The 20,184-nt window shown below is 41.8% G+C and overlaps 2 protein-coding genes across 5 annotated transcripts in view; one reads left to right on the top strand and one right to left on the bottom strand.

Annotated features, from left to right (window-relative positions):
* Positions 1-45: 45 nt before the first annotated feature.
* On the bottom strand, positions 46-4,779 carry SMPD2 (sphingomyelin phosphodiesterase 2). Of its 2 annotated transcripts, XM_074187318.1 has the most exons (11): positions 4,761-4,779; positions 4,525-4,656; positions 3,382-3,478; positions 3,195-3,271; positions 2,802-2,895; positions 1,809-1,898; positions 1,483-1,565; positions 1,081-1,213; positions 842-946; positions 558-723; positions 46-473 (listed from the first exon to the last, which is right to left on the bottom strand). In XM_074187318.1, the coding sequence occupies exons 2-11, from the start codon at positions 4,578-4,580 to the stop codon at positions 85-87; spliced, it is 1,290 nt and encodes a 429-aa protein (XP_074043419.1). In that variant the 5' UTR covers positions 4,581-4,656; positions 4,761-4,779; the 3' UTR covers positions 46-84. The 2 variants fall into 2 exon arrangements, with proteins under 2 accessions (XP_074043419.1, XP_074043420.1); XM_074187319.1 differs by lacking the exon at positions 4,761-4,779 and having other exon boundaries at positions 4,525-4,693.
* A 242-nt stretch (positions 4,780-5,021) lies between these two features.
* Positions 5,022-20,184, top strand: part of PPIL6 (peptidylprolyl isomerase like 6) — a 92,913-nt gene continuing 77,750 nt past the window's right edge. For all 3 annotated transcript variants that reach the window (XM_074187322.1, XM_074187321.1, XM_074187320.1), the window contains exon 1: positions 5,022-5,331. In XM_074187322.1, coding sequence (XP_074043423.1) covers positions 5,140-5,331 — 192 coding nt within the window. In that variant the 5' untranslated portion in view covers positions 5,022-5,139. The remainder of the gene's footprint in view (positions 5,332-20,184) is intronic.

The following is a 20,184-nucleotide window of genomic DNA, read 5'->3' as shown; positions in this document are numbered from 1 at the left end:
GGCTTAAACATAGAGCCTCCCATTTGACCCTCCTCCCCTCCAGTAAAAAGGGAGAGCCAGAAGTGCTGATAACTCTTTATTGTTTTATTTTGACTCTGACTGCAGGGTGGTACGGAGAAGGGAAGAGTTGGAGCTGAGCTCCACAGTTTCAGGCTGAATCTCTTTGGCCATTTCCATGGCCAGCTCTATCTCAGCCTGTGCCTCATACAAAGCCTTACTTTCATGGAGAGATGTCAGATATAGCCCACCTGACCCTAGAAGCACTATTGCTCCAAGGATCATGAAGAGGGCCTCAGCCACCCAGGGTATTTCTTCAAACAGCAGAGCCCCCACTCCCAGAAACAGGAGCAGCAGCCCCAGGCTAAACAGGTGACCGGTGGAGTAAACCCACTGGCGGGCTGCAGCCAGGCCCAGCCCCATCTCTGTCCACGCCTCATGCAGCACGCCCATCAACGATGCCTGGGTTTCTGCATCTGAAATAAAGTGGACATCAATTAGAGGTATAAGGAGGGAGAGAGGTCTAGAATGGAGGATCCAAAGGGGTGGGAGTGTCTTACCACGCCTGGAGCTGCTGTTCTGCTCCAGGGGAGCAGGCCTTAAAGACAGGGTAGCCATCAGCGCCTCATGGTCAGAGAGGGGAATGCTGTTCCTGGTTGTGTCCTCGGGGCCACTGCCTGTGGTGGTTGAGAAGCTTTCACAAGTGATGCGGAACCCAGAAACAGCCTAGAAAATCAAGAGCCAGAGAAACCACTCAAAATCCCATTTTCTTGCAAACAGACCAAAAAGAGGACAGACAGTGGGACTATCTGAAGGGTGGTGGGTGGCAGGAGGGAGGCCTGACCTTGAAGAGGATGTAGTCAATGCGGACTCCTCTGGGGAAGTGCTCCATCTCACGGGGGTTGACAAAGCAGTTGCTGGGCACCATGGTACAGCCATCCTCACAGCCCTAAAGAAATAATGTCAACCGTGTTCATGAACTAGAGGATGTGACTGGCTCTGTATGGGAAGGAATAGGATGGGGGGGGGGGTGGCCAGAAAAATCTGGAGCCTAGAGAATGAAACTCATGACACATTTCATACCTGGAAGTCTTGGGTCTCAAGGTAGGAATCCTCCAGGCCTAGCCATTCTTTTACAAGACGGTAGCCTATATCTCCCGGGTGTGAGTTGAGGTCCCCACACAACAGAACCACATCAGCCTTTCGGGAAGTGTGTCTAGGAGAACCCGAACATGCTAAGAAGTAGGAACTTGCTGCCCCTTCTCTCCCCTACTGCCCACAGTCCCCAGACATGCTTCTCAGGTTCTTGACTTGGACAACTTTGCAACACATGGATAGGAACTTAACAGGGTCCAATAATTAGCACTCCCTGGGGCTCCCCATTCCCCCCAACTCCAAATGCAAGCAAGCCCCTTAGCCCAACCCCTCTATGCTCCACCCTGGCTTTCCCTGTCCTGCTCAGTCCAAGTACCACAGCTCACACACTGGATGAACTGAGCCAGCTCCCAGGCCTGGGCCACTCGATGGGCAAGGTAGTTGTCATGTTCTCGGTTGTATTCAGCATGGAGCTGAGGGCCAGAGACAGAAAGAAAGAAAAAGAGAGAGATAGACCATGACTAGCTATTGTGTGTCCACTTGGGAGGGTAAAAATACAGAAAAATATTCACTAAAAGCCCCTGTCCCCACAAGGTTTCCAAGAAACCTGCACCATCCTCCCCTCCCCAAGAGGTTGTGTCACTGAACCTGCTGCCTCGAAGAGGTAGGAACCTGCTGCCTGCCTTGTCCTGCCCTGCTCCAGGGCTGCTACTCACATGAGTCACATAGGCATTGACCAAGATGCCATAGATCTCCAACACCAGCATGCCAACTGCTTTCCCACAGAACCAGTCTCCATGGTGAAACTGCAGGGAGGGGCATAAGTATATGAATATATGAATACATATATATACATGTGACTATATATATGAAGTACAGTGTTGTTCCATGCACAATACTCAGCAATAGGACTGGCTCCGAGATGAAGCCTGGTAGAGTAGGTATTGGGGTTAAATGACAAACTTGAAAAAGTCTGTGGATAGATTCTCCAGGGCCTGTCCCTAATGGGTTTCTTATTATAGAGATAAATTTTTTATTTTAATTTTTTTTAGTGGTTGCCACAATTTAATTAAGCTGTAACTGAAAGCTCAAGAATGGTATAAACACAGAACCTTATAGAAAACTGGCCAAAAGAAGGGCCCACATCTAAATGCAGGCCTTGTAACTCGGCCTCCAACTAGCACCCCCTCCATCATCATGGGCTGCTTTTAAACTTTCCTGTGAGGTCACCTGGCCTGAATAAATTGCCCCTTCTATTGACAATGCCCATACTGACTTCTTCCTAGTGACATTTTCAAATGATCCTCCATTCTTCCACTCCCAAATTCACTCTCAGCCAATCAGGAATGGCATGGTGGGGTTTTGGGACTCTCCACAGCTAAATGTAATCAAATAGCTGGATAATTAACTTTTATCCCCTCCCACCAAGAGATCAACAAGAAAATAGAAAAATGTAAAAACAATTCTCATCATTAAAAATTAGGATCATTAAATCCAAGACATGGATTCATCTTCCCCTCCCCTTCCCAAGTTAAGATAACCTATTTTTTATATATCCCATTATTCCCTGCAGGGGGAGCAAAATATGGTGTAGAAGCAAGATAAGGGGCTTGTCCAGGCCCATGAAAACTGTCTTAGCTGTCCTCCAGGCACAAAACTTGTGAAGGGTAGCAGGGAAAATTAGAGATACAGTAATCAAAGAGGCTTACCTTGTAGGGATAGCCATTGAGACTGTAGGTATGCTGGAAGATCTCCTGGATTGGATGTTTGGAGAAAACACAGAGGCCACTACCGATGAACCCGCTGAAAGCCAGATGGATCCTGCTCAGTTGCCAGGGAAAGGGGCTGGGATCCCCTTTCTCCCAAGTGATAGAATATTGTGCCCATCTAACCCACATCCACCCTACCCATGACAAAGATCAAGGCCACAATCTGTACTGGATAAAGGCAAAACAGAGGTGGTAATAAGACCTGAGAAGGTAGCTGAGATGAGCTACTGCAAAGAATATTCTTTCTCTATTCCTTTCCTTCTACTTCCTCCTCCCACACCAAGTTATGAGAATGAGAGAAAAGGGAACAAGAAGGCTCAAATGACCTCTCACCTTCGGAAATAGTGGGCCCAAGTGTAGTTGGGCAGTAGTTTCTGTCTCAGTGATTCAAAGTCCCTTTCACTCCACACCTAAGAAAGACAAGGGATGGTTGCTACTGCACAAATGATGTAGCCTAGGGCAGTTTTCCCCAGCCTTCAGGTTCCTTGACCCCTTTCCTTCAGTCATCTCACACTCATACCTCCTGCAACAGGGCGAGGTCAAAGCTTTTCTGGTTCAGAAAGTCCCCCAGGTGCTGCATCCTAACCTGCCGATTCTTGCTCATGTAAGGAATAGCCCTGGGAAAGATAAAAAAAGTACAGTTGTGAATGTGTGGCTAAAAATGGTAGCTTCTAATTGTTTTTTTTCCCCTCCTGCAGGGGTCCATTTTCCCCAAAAATCATACAAACTTGAAACCAGGGTTTTTTTCGTTTTAGGGTTACATCTCATACCTGGAGGGATTTCAGAGAATCACTGGTCATAGATGGGAGAGGGAAAAAAAATCCTATCTTCATTTTCACTAAGCTTTTTTAACTCAAATATAGCTATTGCCTTCAGTTCTTTATTTTGTTGAGGTGATTGGGGTTAGATGTCTAGCTGGCTGTGGCAGCCCCTAGCAACTGCCAGGTACCTGGCCATTTGTACCACCTGTCTGCCTCTCCTTCATTTAACACTGGAGAAGAACTAGAACTTAATAATACCTCCGATGGATCAGTTGCTCTAGTACAATTTTTTATCCAGATGGCAAAGAAATTAGAAACGGCGGCGTGAAAACATTTTTATTTCCAAGTAATCATTCGTTGCCTTAATTGAGGTGCCTGCTCTTTCTAGAATTTAATAGCCCGGTTCCAAGAAGGGGTCCCTGGCTGGCAGGAGGAGTCCGAAGCATTAAGATGGGGCGAGATCGTGTCTGGGGGGCTTGGCAAGCCTGAAAATCCTGGGTGAAGGCTAGCGGCTGTTCACACCGGGAGAGGTATGCCAGGTACGGGGGAGGGGGCGTGGAGGCAAGACGTCATCCTGGCGAGGCAGCGCCCCCGCCTCCCCCTCGCCCAGCTTTTTGCACTGCGCAAACAAAGCCCGTTCCCGAGCCCGGAGCCGCCCCCTCCTCCGGCATCGCCCCTTCTCAGCAGCCCCCCCATCCAGGCTTCTGCACCACTCAAACAATGGGCGTCGGGGCTGGCTGTGCCTCAGCCCCCCGCATCCTCATCCGTGCAACCCCCCAAAAGGAATCTCCGGGGCCGGGTTGGTCGCAGCCGCCGCCCCCTCCCCGACGAATAAAGGGGGCCCCCGCCGACAGCTCTTCCTGCGGCCCCGCACCCCGGCCCCGGCCCGGCCCCGCCCTCACCAGCAGTTGAGGTTGAAGACCTTCAGGCGCACGGCAGAGCCCGCCTCGGCCTCCATGGCCGGCCGGACTGGACGGGCCGGGCCCGGCTTCCAGCTCCCTCGGGGCGGCGCCGCGGGTCCGGGCCGGCCGAGCCTGCAGGGGGAGGGGCGGAGCGCTACCCAGGTGCCCCCCGGGCCGCCGCCCGCCCGCCCCGCGCCCCCCGCCCGCGCCCCAGCCCCTGCCCTCCGGGGAGTGACCTGTGGCGGGCGCGGGCGCGGGCCGGGAGCGGGGCCGGGGCCGGGGCCGGGAGCGGGGCCGGGCCGGGGCCGGGGCCGGGCACGCGGCGAGCCCCTGGCCGCCGCCGCAGCAGCCCTCCCGCGAGCCTCCTTCCGCGTCTGCACCGCAGCCGCCGACTGCCGCAGCCTGGGCAGGGAGGGGGCGTGGAGGAGGAGGCGTCGGTGCGCGCGCAGGGCGCCCCCGGCCCAGCCCCCGCGAGGGAGGAACCCGCGGCGCGCTCCCCCGCTCCCCCCGCCCCGCGCCCGCCCCCGTCGCCCAGGCAACCGGACCCCTCGGCCGCGGCGGGGAGCCCGGGGAGGCGCTGCCGACCCGCCCCCTCCGAGCGCCGCCGCCGTTGCCATGGGCACGGCGCTGCGTTGGGGCTCCGCGCCCGGAGGCGGCCCGGCGCTCATGGACGGCCCGCCGCCCCGCGAGCCCCCGGGCCCGGGCCTCTGCCCCGGCCTGCAGAAGGCGCCCGAGGCGGCCCTGCAGCTCAAGGTGGTGGGGCTGCTCAGGGGCACCCCCTTCCAGGTGGCCAAGAACACGGCGGAGGTAAGGGCGGGCGGGCGGGGGCGCCTTCCCCGGACCAGGCTCCAGCCCCCGACGGAGCCCGCATGGCGCGTGTTTGGGGCGGCCCTCCCGGCCTGAGTTCAAATGCGGCCGCGGACACTTAACAATCACCTGCTGTGTGGCCTAGGGCGAGCCGCTTAGCCCCACTGCCTTGCAAAAACCTAGGAAAAAAAAGAAAAAATCAGTGAGTAGCGCAATGTCACGCACGAGGCGCTTACCAGTGCGTCCTCGATTATTCACGTTTTTGCATCCTTTTCTTAAGTCTAGACAATTAACAACACACCATGCCACGATGTGTAGTTTTTGAGGTGTAAAAATGATCACACTGAAAATGTTATAATCACCTCCCCAACCTGCTCTTTGGAGATAGAGCATCCAGGAGGCAGTCAATCGATCAATCAATCAAAATGAATTGTACTTTCTATTTACCAGGCATACTATGGGCTAATCTAAGGGATATTAAAAAAGGGCAAAAGATAGTCCCTGCCCTCAACAAGTTTACAATCTGATCTAAAGGGAGTGACATCATACAAACGTATACAAAGCAAGCTAAAGAGTGGATAAATGGGAGATAATTAACACTGGAAAGGGAAAGCCTTCCTCCAGTAGTTGGGATTCTACTGGATTTCATGGAAGCCAGAGAAGCCAGTACCGAGGAGTGGAGGAGGGAGAGTGTTCCACAGAGAATGCTGGGAGAGAACGATGAAGGGCCTTGTCTCTGGGCAGGGTCATGTTCCAGAAAATCTTTCATTTGGAGCCCGAAGATCCAAATTCTAACCCATCCCTTGGCTACTGCAGCTGTGTTTTACCTTGGGCAAATCACTTAGCTTCTGTGGTAGGAAGACAGTTGAACTAAAAGTTCTCCTTCCCGGCTAAATCTACTTGTGTGATCTCTTACACCTTTTCCAACTCTAAATAATCATTCATTTTACAGATGAAGAAGCGGAACTGGAATTATAACAGCTCCCCCATCCCACTCCACCTCACCACCCTCCCCAGTCCTTCCCACTAGTTAAAAGGAATTGAAATGGGGCGGCTAGGTGGCACAGTGGATGAAGCACAGGCCCTGGAGTCTGGAGGACCTGATTTCAAATCCAGCCTCAGACACTTAATAATTACCTAGCTGGGTGGGGGTTGGGCAAGCCACTTAACCACATTGGCCTTGCAAAAAAAAAACCCTAAAAAAAAGAAATTAAAGTATTATGTTTACTCTTAAACAAGAATATTTTAGTTATGTATCAAAAATCATTTGTACAAAATAAATATAAAACATTTAAGGGGAAAAAAGGAATTGAAGTAGGGTGTATTAAGGATCAAAAGAAGATGGAGATTAGGAGTGGGAATTGTAGTGGATTGTTTTGTTTAAACCAGGGCCATTTAAAATTGTAAAATGGAAATGCTTCAGATAAAATATTCACAGAGATATCTAGTTTTATGCTCCCTCCCCCAATAATTCCTAAAAAACTGATTTAGGGGAAAGAATTTTTTATAAATAAATTTATAGCAAACTTCATCTGAATCAGACATTAACATTTTCCTAAACACTCTTAAACAATCAGTTAAAATAAGCTATTTATGAGAAAACACATTTTCATTAGTGAGGCTAGGAGAAAATAAAGTGAAAGGCAATTAAGAAATATAACTCTCTTGGATTCAGTTAGAGCCTGGATTTGATCTAGGATTCAAAGGTAAAATGTAAGTAAGGATAATACCACCCTAAATTTGAATAGATAACAATACACTTAGCACTTGGTATTAGAAAGGTGTTTGATGTACAGCAGACAGGGCCAGGTATTCTATCAGATCTTTAAACCCTGATCAACCTGCATCATTGAGGTGACAGATGTTAATTAACCTCTGGCACCTCAAAGGGTTGCTATGGGAACCCAGCTGGTATTGACCGCTGAGTGTTCGGCTCCATCTGCATTGCATTATAATATGTTCTATTTCTCAGTCTCAGGCGCCTCCTACCTTTTACCTGTGTCAAATCCCTCTGCCTTCTGTGGTGCAAAGAGGGGAGTGGGAAGTGTATGTTTGGAAGCAGATCAAATTAGGAAGCAGACCTACGAAAGGTGCTTGCAGTCTGGCAAAGTTACCATTTTCAGAAGTTTGTGAAAATAATAAAGAACAAAGCATCAAAAGGAGCAGCAAACTATCAAGTTGCACTAAACAGAAGATCTGTTCAAATATTTATTAAGCACCTGTGTGCAGAGTACTGTCCTAAGAAATAGATACAGTCAACAAGTATTTATCAGACACTTCCTACTTGCAAGGCTGTGGTGGGCTGAGCCCTAAAGAGACAAAGAAAGACAAAACAGTTCCTACCTTCAGAGATCATATTCTAATGCGGTAGACAAGATGGAAATAAGATAAGCTAAACACTCATAAACTGAAGGTAATGCCAGAAGAAGTCCTAGCAGCATGGGGAAAGGATAATCCCACTAAGGGACTTCAGGAAAACAGGACTGTTGATATTGGTAGAACTGTGAATTGGTCCAGGTAGTCTGGAAAGCACTTGCAACTGTGCCCTCCTAAAAGGTTGAAAAACTATGCTTACCCTAATACCCCTAACTTGGCCTACCTATGCTTCAAAGAGATGAAAAGGCCTCATATAATAAATAGCTAGTATTTAAGTAGTGTTTTAAGTTTTCAAACTGCTTCATATTGTCTTCTTTGATCCTCATAACAGTCCTATATGGTATTCTCATTTTACAGATGGGGAAACTGAGGCTCACAGATGTTAAATGATTTGTTTCTGATCACAAAGCTAGCATCTGAGGGAGGATTTAGGTTTTTTTTTTAGGTTTTTGCAAGGCAAACAGGGTTAAGTGGCTTGCCCAAGGCCACACAGCTAGGTAATTATTAAGTGTCTGAGACCGGATTTGAACCCAGGTACTCCTGACTACAGGGCCTGTGCTTTACCCCTGAATAGGTTTTTCTGACAGCCAATCCATCACTCAATCCCCTGTGCCATCTTAAATGCCTTTGTATAAAATTTGTAGTAGCTATTTGTTTTTATGTAGTAGAAGATAAAGGATGCCCATCAGTTGTAGAGTCAGGGTATATGAATGTTATAGAATGCTAATTTGATGTAAGAAATGACAAAAGGGACAGTTTCAGAGAAATTTGGGAAATTTTTAGGAAGTGATAAAGAGTAAAGATGCAAAGGTAAGAGAATAATTTATGCCTTAACAACATAGAAAAGACAAGCTATTTTGAAAGACATTTGTGCAGTGGGACCAATGACAAAGTCTGTGACCCACCTACTGATTGATGAGGGACTCCAGATATACAGTCAGACAAATGTTTTTAATGTGGCCAATCAATACAGGTATTTTGAGTGAGATGGAGTGTCACACCAGGAGGTAGACCAGAGTGGGATAAGACATTTCCTACATCATCAGTTATATGTGCATCAGAGAGAAGCAAAAACAATGATATATGGAAGCCCAAAACAAGATTATTCTGAAGGGGGTGTTTATAGATAGGTGAGTGGGGTGGCTCAGGAGAAGGTATCCCACAGAAGAAGCCATGTCAAAAAAGACTTTTAAAGGCAGGACAATTCATCTAGTGAAGAGGGTTGAGGGAAGATATTACTGGCATAGAAATCAGCATAAACAAAGTGTAGACAAGTATAGGGCATTTTCAGGGTAGGATTAGGCTATAATGTAGAGTAATTGGAGGAAAGTAAAATCAGATAAGACCAGGTGTGGCTAATAAGGTGCTGGTGAAAATTTTTTGAGCAGAATGTCACAAACAGATACAAGGTGCATTATCTTGATGTGTCAATAAGGGATGGGTGGGGGGGGAAGGGAGCAGGGAGAATGCAGATGAAGAGATCCTAGAATCATCCATTTAGAACTCTAAGGGATTTTAGGCCATGCAATCCAACACTTTATAAGCTGGGAAATTGAGTATCTAGAGTGACTTAGCTAAGATCACAAGGGTAATAAATGGAAAGAGGATTTGAACCTAAGTCCTCAGATTCTGTTTCCACTGAAGAAAATTGCCTTTCTTTTATATGATGCCTATGCTGGTCCTAAGCTGCTAGCCAATGCCTTCCCTTCAAAGTTAACTCAAATTTGTATATTTATTTTGCATATATTTGGGATACACTTATTTATGTACATATCTCTCTAGACAGAATGGATGCTTTTTTTTCAGGAAATGGATTATTTCATGTTTATCTTTCCTAGCACAGTGTCTGGTATATATGAGTAGATAATAAATGGATAAGATCCTGAACACAGTAGTGGCAGTGAGACTAGAGGGCTCATTGTAATATCAGTAAGACTTGATAAGTAAATGAAGGTGAAAGATAAGGGTGGAGCCAAAGAAAACCCTCTAAATTTTGGAAATGGGAGATGATGCCACAGGTAGAGGTAATGAATACAAATGGAGGAGCAACAGATTTAGAGAGAAATTCAGTGTGATTCAAGCAAGGAAGAAGTAGATAACTGCTATCTTCTGTCAGGATGACCTTGTTCCTAGACCCACCACCCATGCCTATGTCCACAGGGTGTGTACCCTGGACAAGCCTTTTAATCATTTAATGTCCCATCCCTCAATTTTGCCTGAAAGTTGCAGAATAGTTATCAGTCTGTATTAGTAGAGGAAATTTCTTCATTAGAAGTTCTCTGCAATAATGAAATCACAGTTCTAGGATCCCTGTCTTTCAAAAAATATGCAAGATATTGGAAGTGGACAAAATTAAAAATCATTTCCTTCAAGGTGCTTACATTCTACTGGGGTCCTACAAAAAAGTAAATTCCAAGTAATTGGTGGAAGGAGAACGTTTTACTAACTGAGGAGAATCAGGGAAGATTTCACAGAGGAAGAAACTCAAGTGGGAGGGAACCTATAAGGAAGAAACAGCTTTGAGACAAAATGTAGGAAAAAGTATGTTCTAGTTGTTGCAGAGTAACTCATGCAGAAGTGTTTGATGGACTAAATGTCTGGGGAATAGATCTTAGTTCTTATAGTACAGTTTTGCTGGAACATAATGTATATAAAAAGGATGATGTAAAAAAAATTCCTAGGTGAATTTGTATTTCCAAATACAAATGGAAAGGTGGGGGGAGGTCTATTGTGGAAAGCCTTAAATAAAAAACCAAGGAAATTGAATTTTATTCCAGAGACCACAAGGAACCATTGATGGGTTTTGGAGCAACAAGCACAGTGGCAAATATATGTCAGACCTATGCCTTAGTAAGATTATTTTGACAGCTATGAGAAATGATTTAGAAAAGAAAGAGAATGGAAACAATAAGGCCAACCAGAAGATTCTTGTTAGTCCGGAGCCCAAGCTAGGGTGTTGGTCATGTGGGGAATGAGAAGGAAATGAATGAAAGAGATAGTATGGAAGCAAAAATCTTGTCAGCCAAGAGAGCAGCTAGGCAGTGTAGTGGACAGAGCACCACTGGTCCTGGAGTCAAGAGGTTCTGAGCTCATTATGTCCTCAGACACTCCATACTTACTAGCTGTGTGACCCCAGGCAAACCCCATAGCCACATAAAAATCAAAGGAAAAAAATGTCGACTGATTGAATATGAGGTATGAGGGAGGGTTAAGGATCAAAAATAGCTGAAGTTATGAACTTGGATGACTGGGGAGAATGTTCTAATGTCTTTAACAAATGTGGGTGATTCAAGGGAAGGTGATTTTGGGAAAAAGATGTTAACACCATTTTGGATACAGTGAATTATCCAGATGGAAATGTCCAGCCAACAGTTGATGATTTTGTGTTCAGGAGAAAGATTAAAGCTGGATGACTTGCAAATTCGTGAATCATCTTGTGTGGAAGTAATTGAACTCTTTAGAACTGTTGAGATCACCAAGAAGAGGCCAAAACAGGCCATGAGATTTAGCAATCAGGAGACCATTTGTTGGCCACTCTAAGGTCTTAGACTCTGTCCCTAGACTTGCAACAAGGCTAGGACAGCAGTGTTGTCACTCTTACCCCAGAGCAAGGATTCAGCTCAAAGTCCAGAATAGGATTAGGCCAGCAGTACTGTTCCTCTGACCCCAAAGCGAATGGGAGACTCATCATCCCAGGCTCAGAACTATTATAAGTAGGCAGCACTATCTCTGAATCTGCTGAGCCTTCCAGCTCCCTGACAGAGAAGGCTGAAGTCCACAACTATCTACTAAAGCTCTTGGCATGGGCAAGCCTCCAGCTGTGAACCAACCCTACAACCAAACTGGGGTCTGTAGTCTAGGAATAATAGGAGGGCAGTAATTAGACCATGCCCTTGATCAGATTATATAGGAATCACTAAAAGTTTCAGCTCCCTGGTCTGAGGGGAACTGTGAAAGAGTAAGAACTTGTGATTGGCCCTAGGTTGGGGGTGGGGGGAGTCAGAGGAGTGGATTACATTAAGCATAGAGCCTTACTGCTAAATACTCTCATAAGATCCTGTTTGTAAAGAGGGGCAGAGAGATAAAAAAAAATCTTAATAGGGTAGAGGGAAAGAAAAAAAAAGTGAATGTGATGAACCCATCCATAAGTTAGAAGAGGATGGCAAAATAATTTAGAAACTAGAATCTAACACTATTTGAAAATTATTGTTTCAGAGCTAGCCAAATCTAGCCAAACAACAAAGAAGTTGAGGAACTAAATTGAATTCTAGAAAAAATTAAAGATGAAAGAATTCTGTGTAGAACATTTTTGATTTCTTTTTAAAATTTATTTTTCCACTCTATCTCCACTTCTCACTCTATCTCCATTTCTCAATTTCCAGTCTATCATAGGTGATCATCATACAGTATTGCAATTAAAGTGTCCAGTGGTCTTCTCTCAATATCAGTTCATTTAAATCTATTCAGGTCTGAAATCTCCTGTTCATCATTCCTTTATTTTTCTTCTAATTTATATATTATTTTTCCAATTACATGTTATAAAAGTGTTTCAGCATTCATCCACATGCATATTCATAAATTACATAATTCCCTTCCCATCCCCCTCCCCTCAGTGGTAAACAGTCTAGTGAACACATATACATTGTGTTTAGTATGTTTATATATGTCATTTTCTGTATGAGGAATTAGGACTAAGGGAAAAGGAAAAAAAACATGGGATAAGAAGGAAAAACATAAGAAATTTTTAAAAAGTGAACATAGTGTTCATTCAGATTCTGTAGCTTTTTTGGTTTGTTTTATTTTTTTTCTTCATCTGGATATGGATGGCATTGTCCATACAGGTCTCCCAGAGTTGTCCTAGATTTCTGAACTGCTGAGAGGAGCTTCATCCATCAAAGTTGATCAAGTCACAATGTTGTTGTTAATGTGTTCAATGTTCTCTTGGTTCTGCCCCCTTCCCTCAGCATCAGTTCCTGTAATTCTTTCAGTGCTTCTCAAGAGTCTGACCATTCATGGTTTCTTATAGAATAATAGTACTCCATACCTGTTTACCTGTGTATATCTCTCTGCTTCAAATGTTTTTCTTGTTAACAACATATCCTAGGATTATGGTTTTTAATCCATTCTGCTATCTGGTTTTGTTGTCTGGGAAAGTTCATCCTATTCATATTTACAGTTAAGAATGCTAAATCTTTATTTGCCTCCAATGTTATCTTTCCCCATTTGTACTTTTCTCTTTCATTTCCTCTTATTCCTCCTCACCAAAGTTTTGCTCCCATTCCCCTTTAACTTTTCTTTTAAATTTTACCTTTAGGGGCGGCTAGGTGGCGTAGTGGATAAAGCAATGGCTCTGGAGTCAGGAGTACCTGAGTTTAAATCTGACCTCAGACACTTAATAATTACCTAGCTGTGTGGCCTTGGGCAAGCCACTTAACCCCGTTTGCCTTGCAAAAAACAAAAACAAACAAACAAAAATTTTATCTTTAAGATTACTTTGACTTATACCTTCACCTTCCCTTTTGTCAGTCCTTCTTCCCTTTTCTTTCCCTTTCCCCTCCCCTCCCCCCCCACTTCCCTGCAGAGTGGAATAGATTTTTAAATCCAATTGGGAATGTATGTTATTCCCTCTCAGAGCCAAATCTGTTGCAGAGGATTTACTCTGTGTTCTCATTCTCCCTTCTTTCCCTCTGCTATATTAGGTGTTTGTGCCTCTTCACTTAGTATTATTTATGTATTAATACTATCCTAGTATAGTCCTTTTTGTTATTGTTTTAACCCTGTCTAGTACTTACATCCCCTTTGTCAAAATATACTCCTTTTATCTGACCTGATAGAAGTACTATCTATCAAAGTACTATTATCAAAATACTGTCAAAGTACAATCAAAGACCAAATGATTGAAAGCTCAAAGTGCTATTAAAGGGCAATCAAAGATTGATTGATAAACCACATTGCCTCACAATCACTAAATACCCTCTCTTCTATCTCATTAGAAATACACTTCCCTAGAGTCCTGAATTACTTCAAATTATAATCACTTTATACCTTACCCCCTTTTCAAGTATCCTTCATAGACACATAGTCTTCATGAGCCAGAGCATCATGTAAAGCCAAATCATTTCTTGAACTATTTGTACCCCCCAGCATATTCCCTCCAACTATAGCCAAAGCTTCAAGCAAAACATATCTCTTCATGACATTTTCATGAAGTATAAGTATACTCTTCTCCTCTAATTATACTCTCTCCCTCCATCTCTACTGTACTCCAACTATAGCCCTACAAGCCCTCCCCAACCAAAATCTTGGGTACACTCTCCCACTGTCCTGTTAGCATTCCAACCATGGTACTAAAACCCTCCTTAATTAAAGTATGGATTAAGTTAAGATCACTTCCTAATCTCTTTATATGCAACCATTCTAAGTACTATCATAAACCTCTAAATATCTATAAAGTAAAGTCACTTCTGATTTAATTATATAGAGAGAACCTCCAAGTATTCTAAGTACTGGAATACCCTGAAGGTCTCTCTCCTAAGAACTTTAGTAAGGCATGGGAGACACTGGTACAAGACCACCCAGCATAGGGTGCCCTCATCAGAGAAAGTGCTGAGCCCTATGAGTAAGGCAGAATTAAAATAGCTCAAAAGAAACATGAGATACATAAGTTTAAACACCCCAGGTGTTCTCCTGGCTTATTTGTCCCTGACCTGTGGTAGAACATTCTCAGTTCCTTTTGGTCTAATAAGCCATAGTCATCGGATGCACTGTATTTTTCTCATATATAATGATATCATTTGGGACTTCTTCAATAGTGAAGAACAAGAACTAACCATGCTCATATCCTCTAAGTACAATCTCTTCAACTATTTTCTTTTTTGTTCTTATTTTGTTTTGTTTTTCTCCCTCTAGAGATAGCATTGTCCATAGTCTTTTTAATAGGGTTGTACTAGCTCTCTGACTCGCTTAGAGGAGCTGCATCCATCAAGATTGATCACCTCACACTGTTGTTGTAAATGTGCATAATGTTCTCTTGGTCTTGCTCCCTTCGTTCAGCATCAGCTCCTCTAATTCATTCCATGTTTCTCTAGAGACTGACCTTTTATGGTTTCTTATAAAACAATAGTATTCCTTAACATTCATATAGCATAACTTGTTTAGCCATACTCCAATTAGTGGACATTGCCTTAATTTCCAGTTCTTTGCCACTACAGAAGTGCTGTTATGAATATTTTGGAACATGCGGGACTTTTCCCATTTTTATGATTTCTTCTGGATATTGGAATTGCTGGATCAAAGGGTATGATCAGTTTTATTGCTCTTTGGGCATAGTTCCATATTGCTCTCCAGAATGGTTGAATCAGTTCATAATCCACCAACAATGCATCAATGTCCCAATCCTCCCACAACCTTTCCAGCATTGATCATTTTCCCTTTTGTCATCTTACCAATCAGATAGGTGTTAGGTGCTACCTCATAGTTGTTTCAATTTGCATTTCTCTAATCAGTAATGATTTGGAGTATTTTTTCATGTGATTATATATGGCTTTAATTTCTTTATTTGAAAACTGTCTTTTCACATCCTTTGATTATTTATCTATTGGGGAGTGAGTTGTAACCTTATAAATTTGATGCCGTTCTCTATATAATTTAGACATGAGACCTTTATCAGAACTCCCAGCTGTGAAAATTGTTTCCCAGTTTTCTGTTGTCCTTCTAATTTATGCAGCATTGGTTTTATTAGTGCAAAACCTTTTTAATTTAATATAGTCAAAATCATCCATTTTGCGATTTATAATGTACTTTATTTCTTACTAGATCATAAATTTCTCTCCTTTCCATAGATCTGATAGAGTATTTCTTGGTCCATTAATTGACCTATGGTGTTGCACTTTATGTCTAAATCCTATACCCATTTTGACCTTATTTTGGTATAGGGTGTGAGATGTGGGTCTATGCCTAGTTTTTACCCTACTATTTTCCAGTTTTCCCAACAGTTTTTGTCAAATAGTGAGTTCATATCCCAGTAGCTAATGTCTTTGGGTTTGTCAAACAGTAGATTGCTGTAGTCATTTATTGTGGTTTCTTTTGAACCTATCCTAATCTACTGATCCATTACTCTTATTTCTTAAACAGTACCAGGAATTTTTGATGACTGCTGTTTTATATTATAGTTTTAGATCTAGTAGAGCTAGGCCACCTTGCTTTACTTTTTTTTTTCATTAGTCCCTTGATATTCTTGACCTTTTGTTGTTCCAGATGAATTTTGTTACTATATTTTTCTAGCTCAGTAAAATGCTTATTTGTTAGTTTGATTGATATGGCACTGAATAAGTAATTTGATCTGGGTAGAAATTAGCTCAACCTAATCATGAGCAATTGACATTTTCCCAATAGTTTAGATCTGACTTTATTTGTGTGAGAAGTACTTTATACTTGTGTTCATACAGTTTCTAGGTTTGCCTTGGGAGGTAGAGTCCCAAGTATTTAATGTTATCTACAATTACTTTAAATGGAATTTCTCTTTCTATCTCTTACTCTTGGGTTTTGTTTTTCTTTTATAGAAATGCTGATGATTTATGTGGGTTTATTTTATATCTTGCTACTTTTCCTGAATTTGTTCATTGTTTCAAGGAGTTTTTTAGATGATTTTCTCAGGTTCTTTAAGTATACCATCATATCATCTGCAAGGAGTAAAAGCTTTGCTTCTTCATTTCCAATTCTGATTCCTTTAATTTCTTTTTCTTCTCTTATTGCTAAAGCTAACATTTCTAATACTATATTAAATAGTAATGGTGATAATGGGAATCCTTGTTTCACCCCGATCTTATTGGAAATGCTCCTAGTTTGTCCCCATTACATATAATATATGTTGATAGTTTTATATAGATACTGCTTATTATTTTAAGGAAAATCCCATTTATTCCTATACTTTCTAATTTTTTTTAATCAGCTGCACAACGGCAGCTGGGTTGCTCAGTGGATAGAGCACCAGCCCTGGAGTCAGAAGTGGCTGAGTTCAAATCCGACCTCAGACTCTTAATAATTACCTAGCTGTATGGCCTTGGGCAAGCCATTTAACCCCATTTGCCTTGCATATCTATATCTATATCTATATCTATCTATCTATCTATCTATCTATCTATATACATATATGTGTGTGTGTGTGTGTGTGTGTGTGTGTGTGTGTATATATATATATATATATATATATAAAATTGTGCCTTAAATGTTTGGTAGAATTCTCCAACCATTTTCAACCCTGTAACTATGCTAACAATTCCTAAGAGTTACAAGAGTTATCTTCCCTTATAGAATTGTGTACAATTTAATGTTCTTGACTAACATTTGTTTTTTTCCCCCTTTCTGTTTAGCTTTTTATGCATCTCTTGAGTCTTGCATTCAAAGATTGAATGCTCTGTTCAGTTCTGGTCTTTTTGTCAGGATATTTTGGAAGTCCTCTATTTCACTGAATGTTCATCTCCCCCCCCCCCCCCCCAACAGAATATGCTGAATTTTTCAGGGTAGTAAATTTTTGGTTATAATCTGTGGTCTTTTGCCCTTTGAAGTATCATAGGACCTCAAATCCTTTAATGTTGAAGCTGATAAGTCCTGTGTAATTCTGATTGTACTTCCTTTGTATTTAAATTGCTTCTTTTTGACTGCTTGCAGTATTTTCCCCTTTATTTGAGAATTCTGGAATTTGATTATTATAGTCCTTGGAGTTTTTCTAGGGTCTCTTTCTGGAGGAGTTCTGTGTATTCTTTCGGTGGCTATTTTGTCTTCTTGATCTAGCAGATTTGGATAGTTTTCCCCGATAATTTCCTGAAAGATATTTTCCAGGTTCTTTTTTTGATCTAGAATTTCTGGTAGACCAATAATTTGTAAGTTACCTCTCTCGGATCTATTTTTTAGGTTTTTTTTTCCCTAAAAGATACTTTATGTTTTCTTCAATTTTTTCAGCCATTTAACTTTATTTGATGGAATCTTGTGTCCCATAGATTCATTAGTTTCTATTTGTACAATTCTAATTTTTAGGGCTTTATTTTCTTCAGTTAGCTTTTGTGTTTCCTTTTCCAGTTGGTTAATTTTACTTTTTGCTGAGTTGTATTACCTTTCCAATTGATCCATTTGAGTTTCAGATGAGTTGCATTATTTTTTTAAAGTTACATTCGTTTTCCAGTTGTTATTTTTACTTTTTTGATCCATTTGAGTTTTAGATGAGTTGCATTATTTTTTAAAAGTTATATTCTTTTTCCAGTTGTTATTTTTACTTTTAAAGGAGTTGATTTCTTTGGTCAAATTTTTCATAATTTTTATGCATGATTCTCATTTCTTTTTTCCATTTTTCTCCTTTCTCTCTTCTCTGGCTTTTAAATTCTTTTTTAAGCTCTTCTATAAGGTTTTTATTTGTTTGTGTGTTTGTTTTTGCGAGCCAGTGGGGTTAAGTGACTTGCCCAAAATCACACAGCCAGGTAATTATTATTTAGTGTCAGAGGATGGATTTGAACTCAGGTCCTTCTGACTTCAGGGCCAATGCTCTATCCACTGTGCCACCTAGCTGCCCCACTTCTGTGAGGTTTTTAAGAAATTATTTTTTGGGGTGACTAGGTGGCACAATGGATAGAGCACCCACCCTGAAGTCAAGAGGACCTGAGTTCAAATGCAGCCTCAGACACTTAATAATGACCTAGCTGTGTGACCTTGGACAAGTCACTTAGCCCCATTGACTTGCAAAAAAAAATTCTTTTTTTAAGCTCTCCTATTAGAATTCAATTCATAGACTTCTTTGAGACTTCCCATGTAGGTAATTTGTCACTGCCTTCTTCTTGAAGTAGCATTTTTATCATCTCTGTCTGTGTAGTAGCTTTCTATGGTTAGCGCTCTTTAGATTTTTTGCTCATTTTGATAGTTGACCTCTGCTCCTAGATATAGTCCCCAGCTTTTTGTGCTGGGGCTGGGGTGTGATCCCTGACTTACCGCTGGTTGTCTTTGCAGAGATTTGTTTTCTCCTTTATGTCCAGACTCGGCCTGTGCAGTGGTTTGTTCCAACCCAGTCCTGTCATTTGTCTCAGTGTTCAGAGGGTTCAGACTTTGTCTGGGGTTGGGACTCTACTGGCTTCCTTCTGTCTAGCTGCAGGGACCTGGGCTGCACTGTGGCTAAAAGCCTCCTGTCTAGTGGGGCTTGACACCCCCACCTCCCCAGACAGATCTTTACTGAAAATCCTCCCCAACATCTGCACCTGAAAACTTGTTTACTTCTCTCTTTCTCTCTCTCTCTCTTTTTTTTAGAGGGATCTGTAGTTTTAATGTCTGTGTAGAGGCTTTATCATTATGTAGGATAAAGCTCCCAGAGCTTGGCTCTACCCTGGAAGTTCCAGTTCATGATTTCTTATGGAGCAATAATATTTCATTATATTCATATACCACATGTTCAGCCATTCCCCAGTCAGTCTCTCAGTTTCCCATTATTTGCTACCACAAAAGAGCTGTTATTAATATTCTTGTAAATGTGGATTATATGACATTTTTAAAAAGAAAATGACCAAGTTATTAGGACATGCAAACTTCACAAATGCAAAAAATCAGAAATATTAAATACATCCATTGCTGGTCAAAGGGAAATAAAGATTATATTCAATGAAGAGCCATTAAAAGAGTTTTAAATTTCCATTGAAGACAAGTAATTTAATCCCAAAGAATTGGTGAATCAAAGAGTAAATAATAGAGTAGATAAATTCATTAAAGCTGACAATAAGGACAACACATTAACATTTTTACAATGTAACCAAAGCTAGGGGCAATTTTACATCTTTAAACATTTTCACTAATAAAAGAAAGAACAATTCATTGGATATGCAACTAAAAAACAATGTCAACAAATTTTTTAAGATTCCAAATAGTCATTAAGCATTTATTAACTGATTACTGAACACCTGGATGAAGAAATGTTAATAGGTAAAAGATAGTCCCTGCTCTCGAGGAACCCATGATCTAAATAGAAAATACTTAAAACAGAAATTCTTGAAATCAAAGAACAATCTTTTATTAATCTAGCAAAGTCTTTTTTTTAGGTTTTTGCAAGGCAAACCGGGTTAAGTGGCTTGCCCAAGGCCACACAGCTAGGTAATTATTATTAAGTGTCTGAGGTCAGATTTGAACCCAGGTACTCCTGACTCCAGGGCTTGGTGCTTTATCCACTACACCACCTAGCTGCCCTAATCTAACAAAATTAAAAAGTAATCATTTAATTAAATAAAACTAAGAGCTGTTAAAAAATAAAATTAACTACTCGTTGATTTAATTTTTAAAAAAGGAAAACCAAATTGTCATTATCAAAAAATGGAAAAGGAGAATTTATTAAGAATAAAGAAATCAAGTATATTATTGAAAGTATAATATTCAATTATATGCTTCAAACCACAAGAACTTAAGTGAAAAAAATTTTTCCAAATGCAAACTATCCAGATTAATGGAAAA

Source organism: Macrotis lagotis, chromosome 5 (genome assembly GCF_037893015.1).
Source record: "Macrotis lagotis isolate mMagLag1 chromosome 5, bilby.v1.9.chrom.fasta, whole genome shotgun sequence".
Taxonomy (NCBI): domain Eukaryota; kingdom Metazoa; phylum Chordata; class Mammalia; order Peramelemorphia; family Peramelidae; genus Macrotis; species Macrotis lagotis.
The sequence above is the reverse complement of the archived record's forward strand: the minus strand, read 5'-3'. Positions and strand labels throughout refer to the sequence as shown.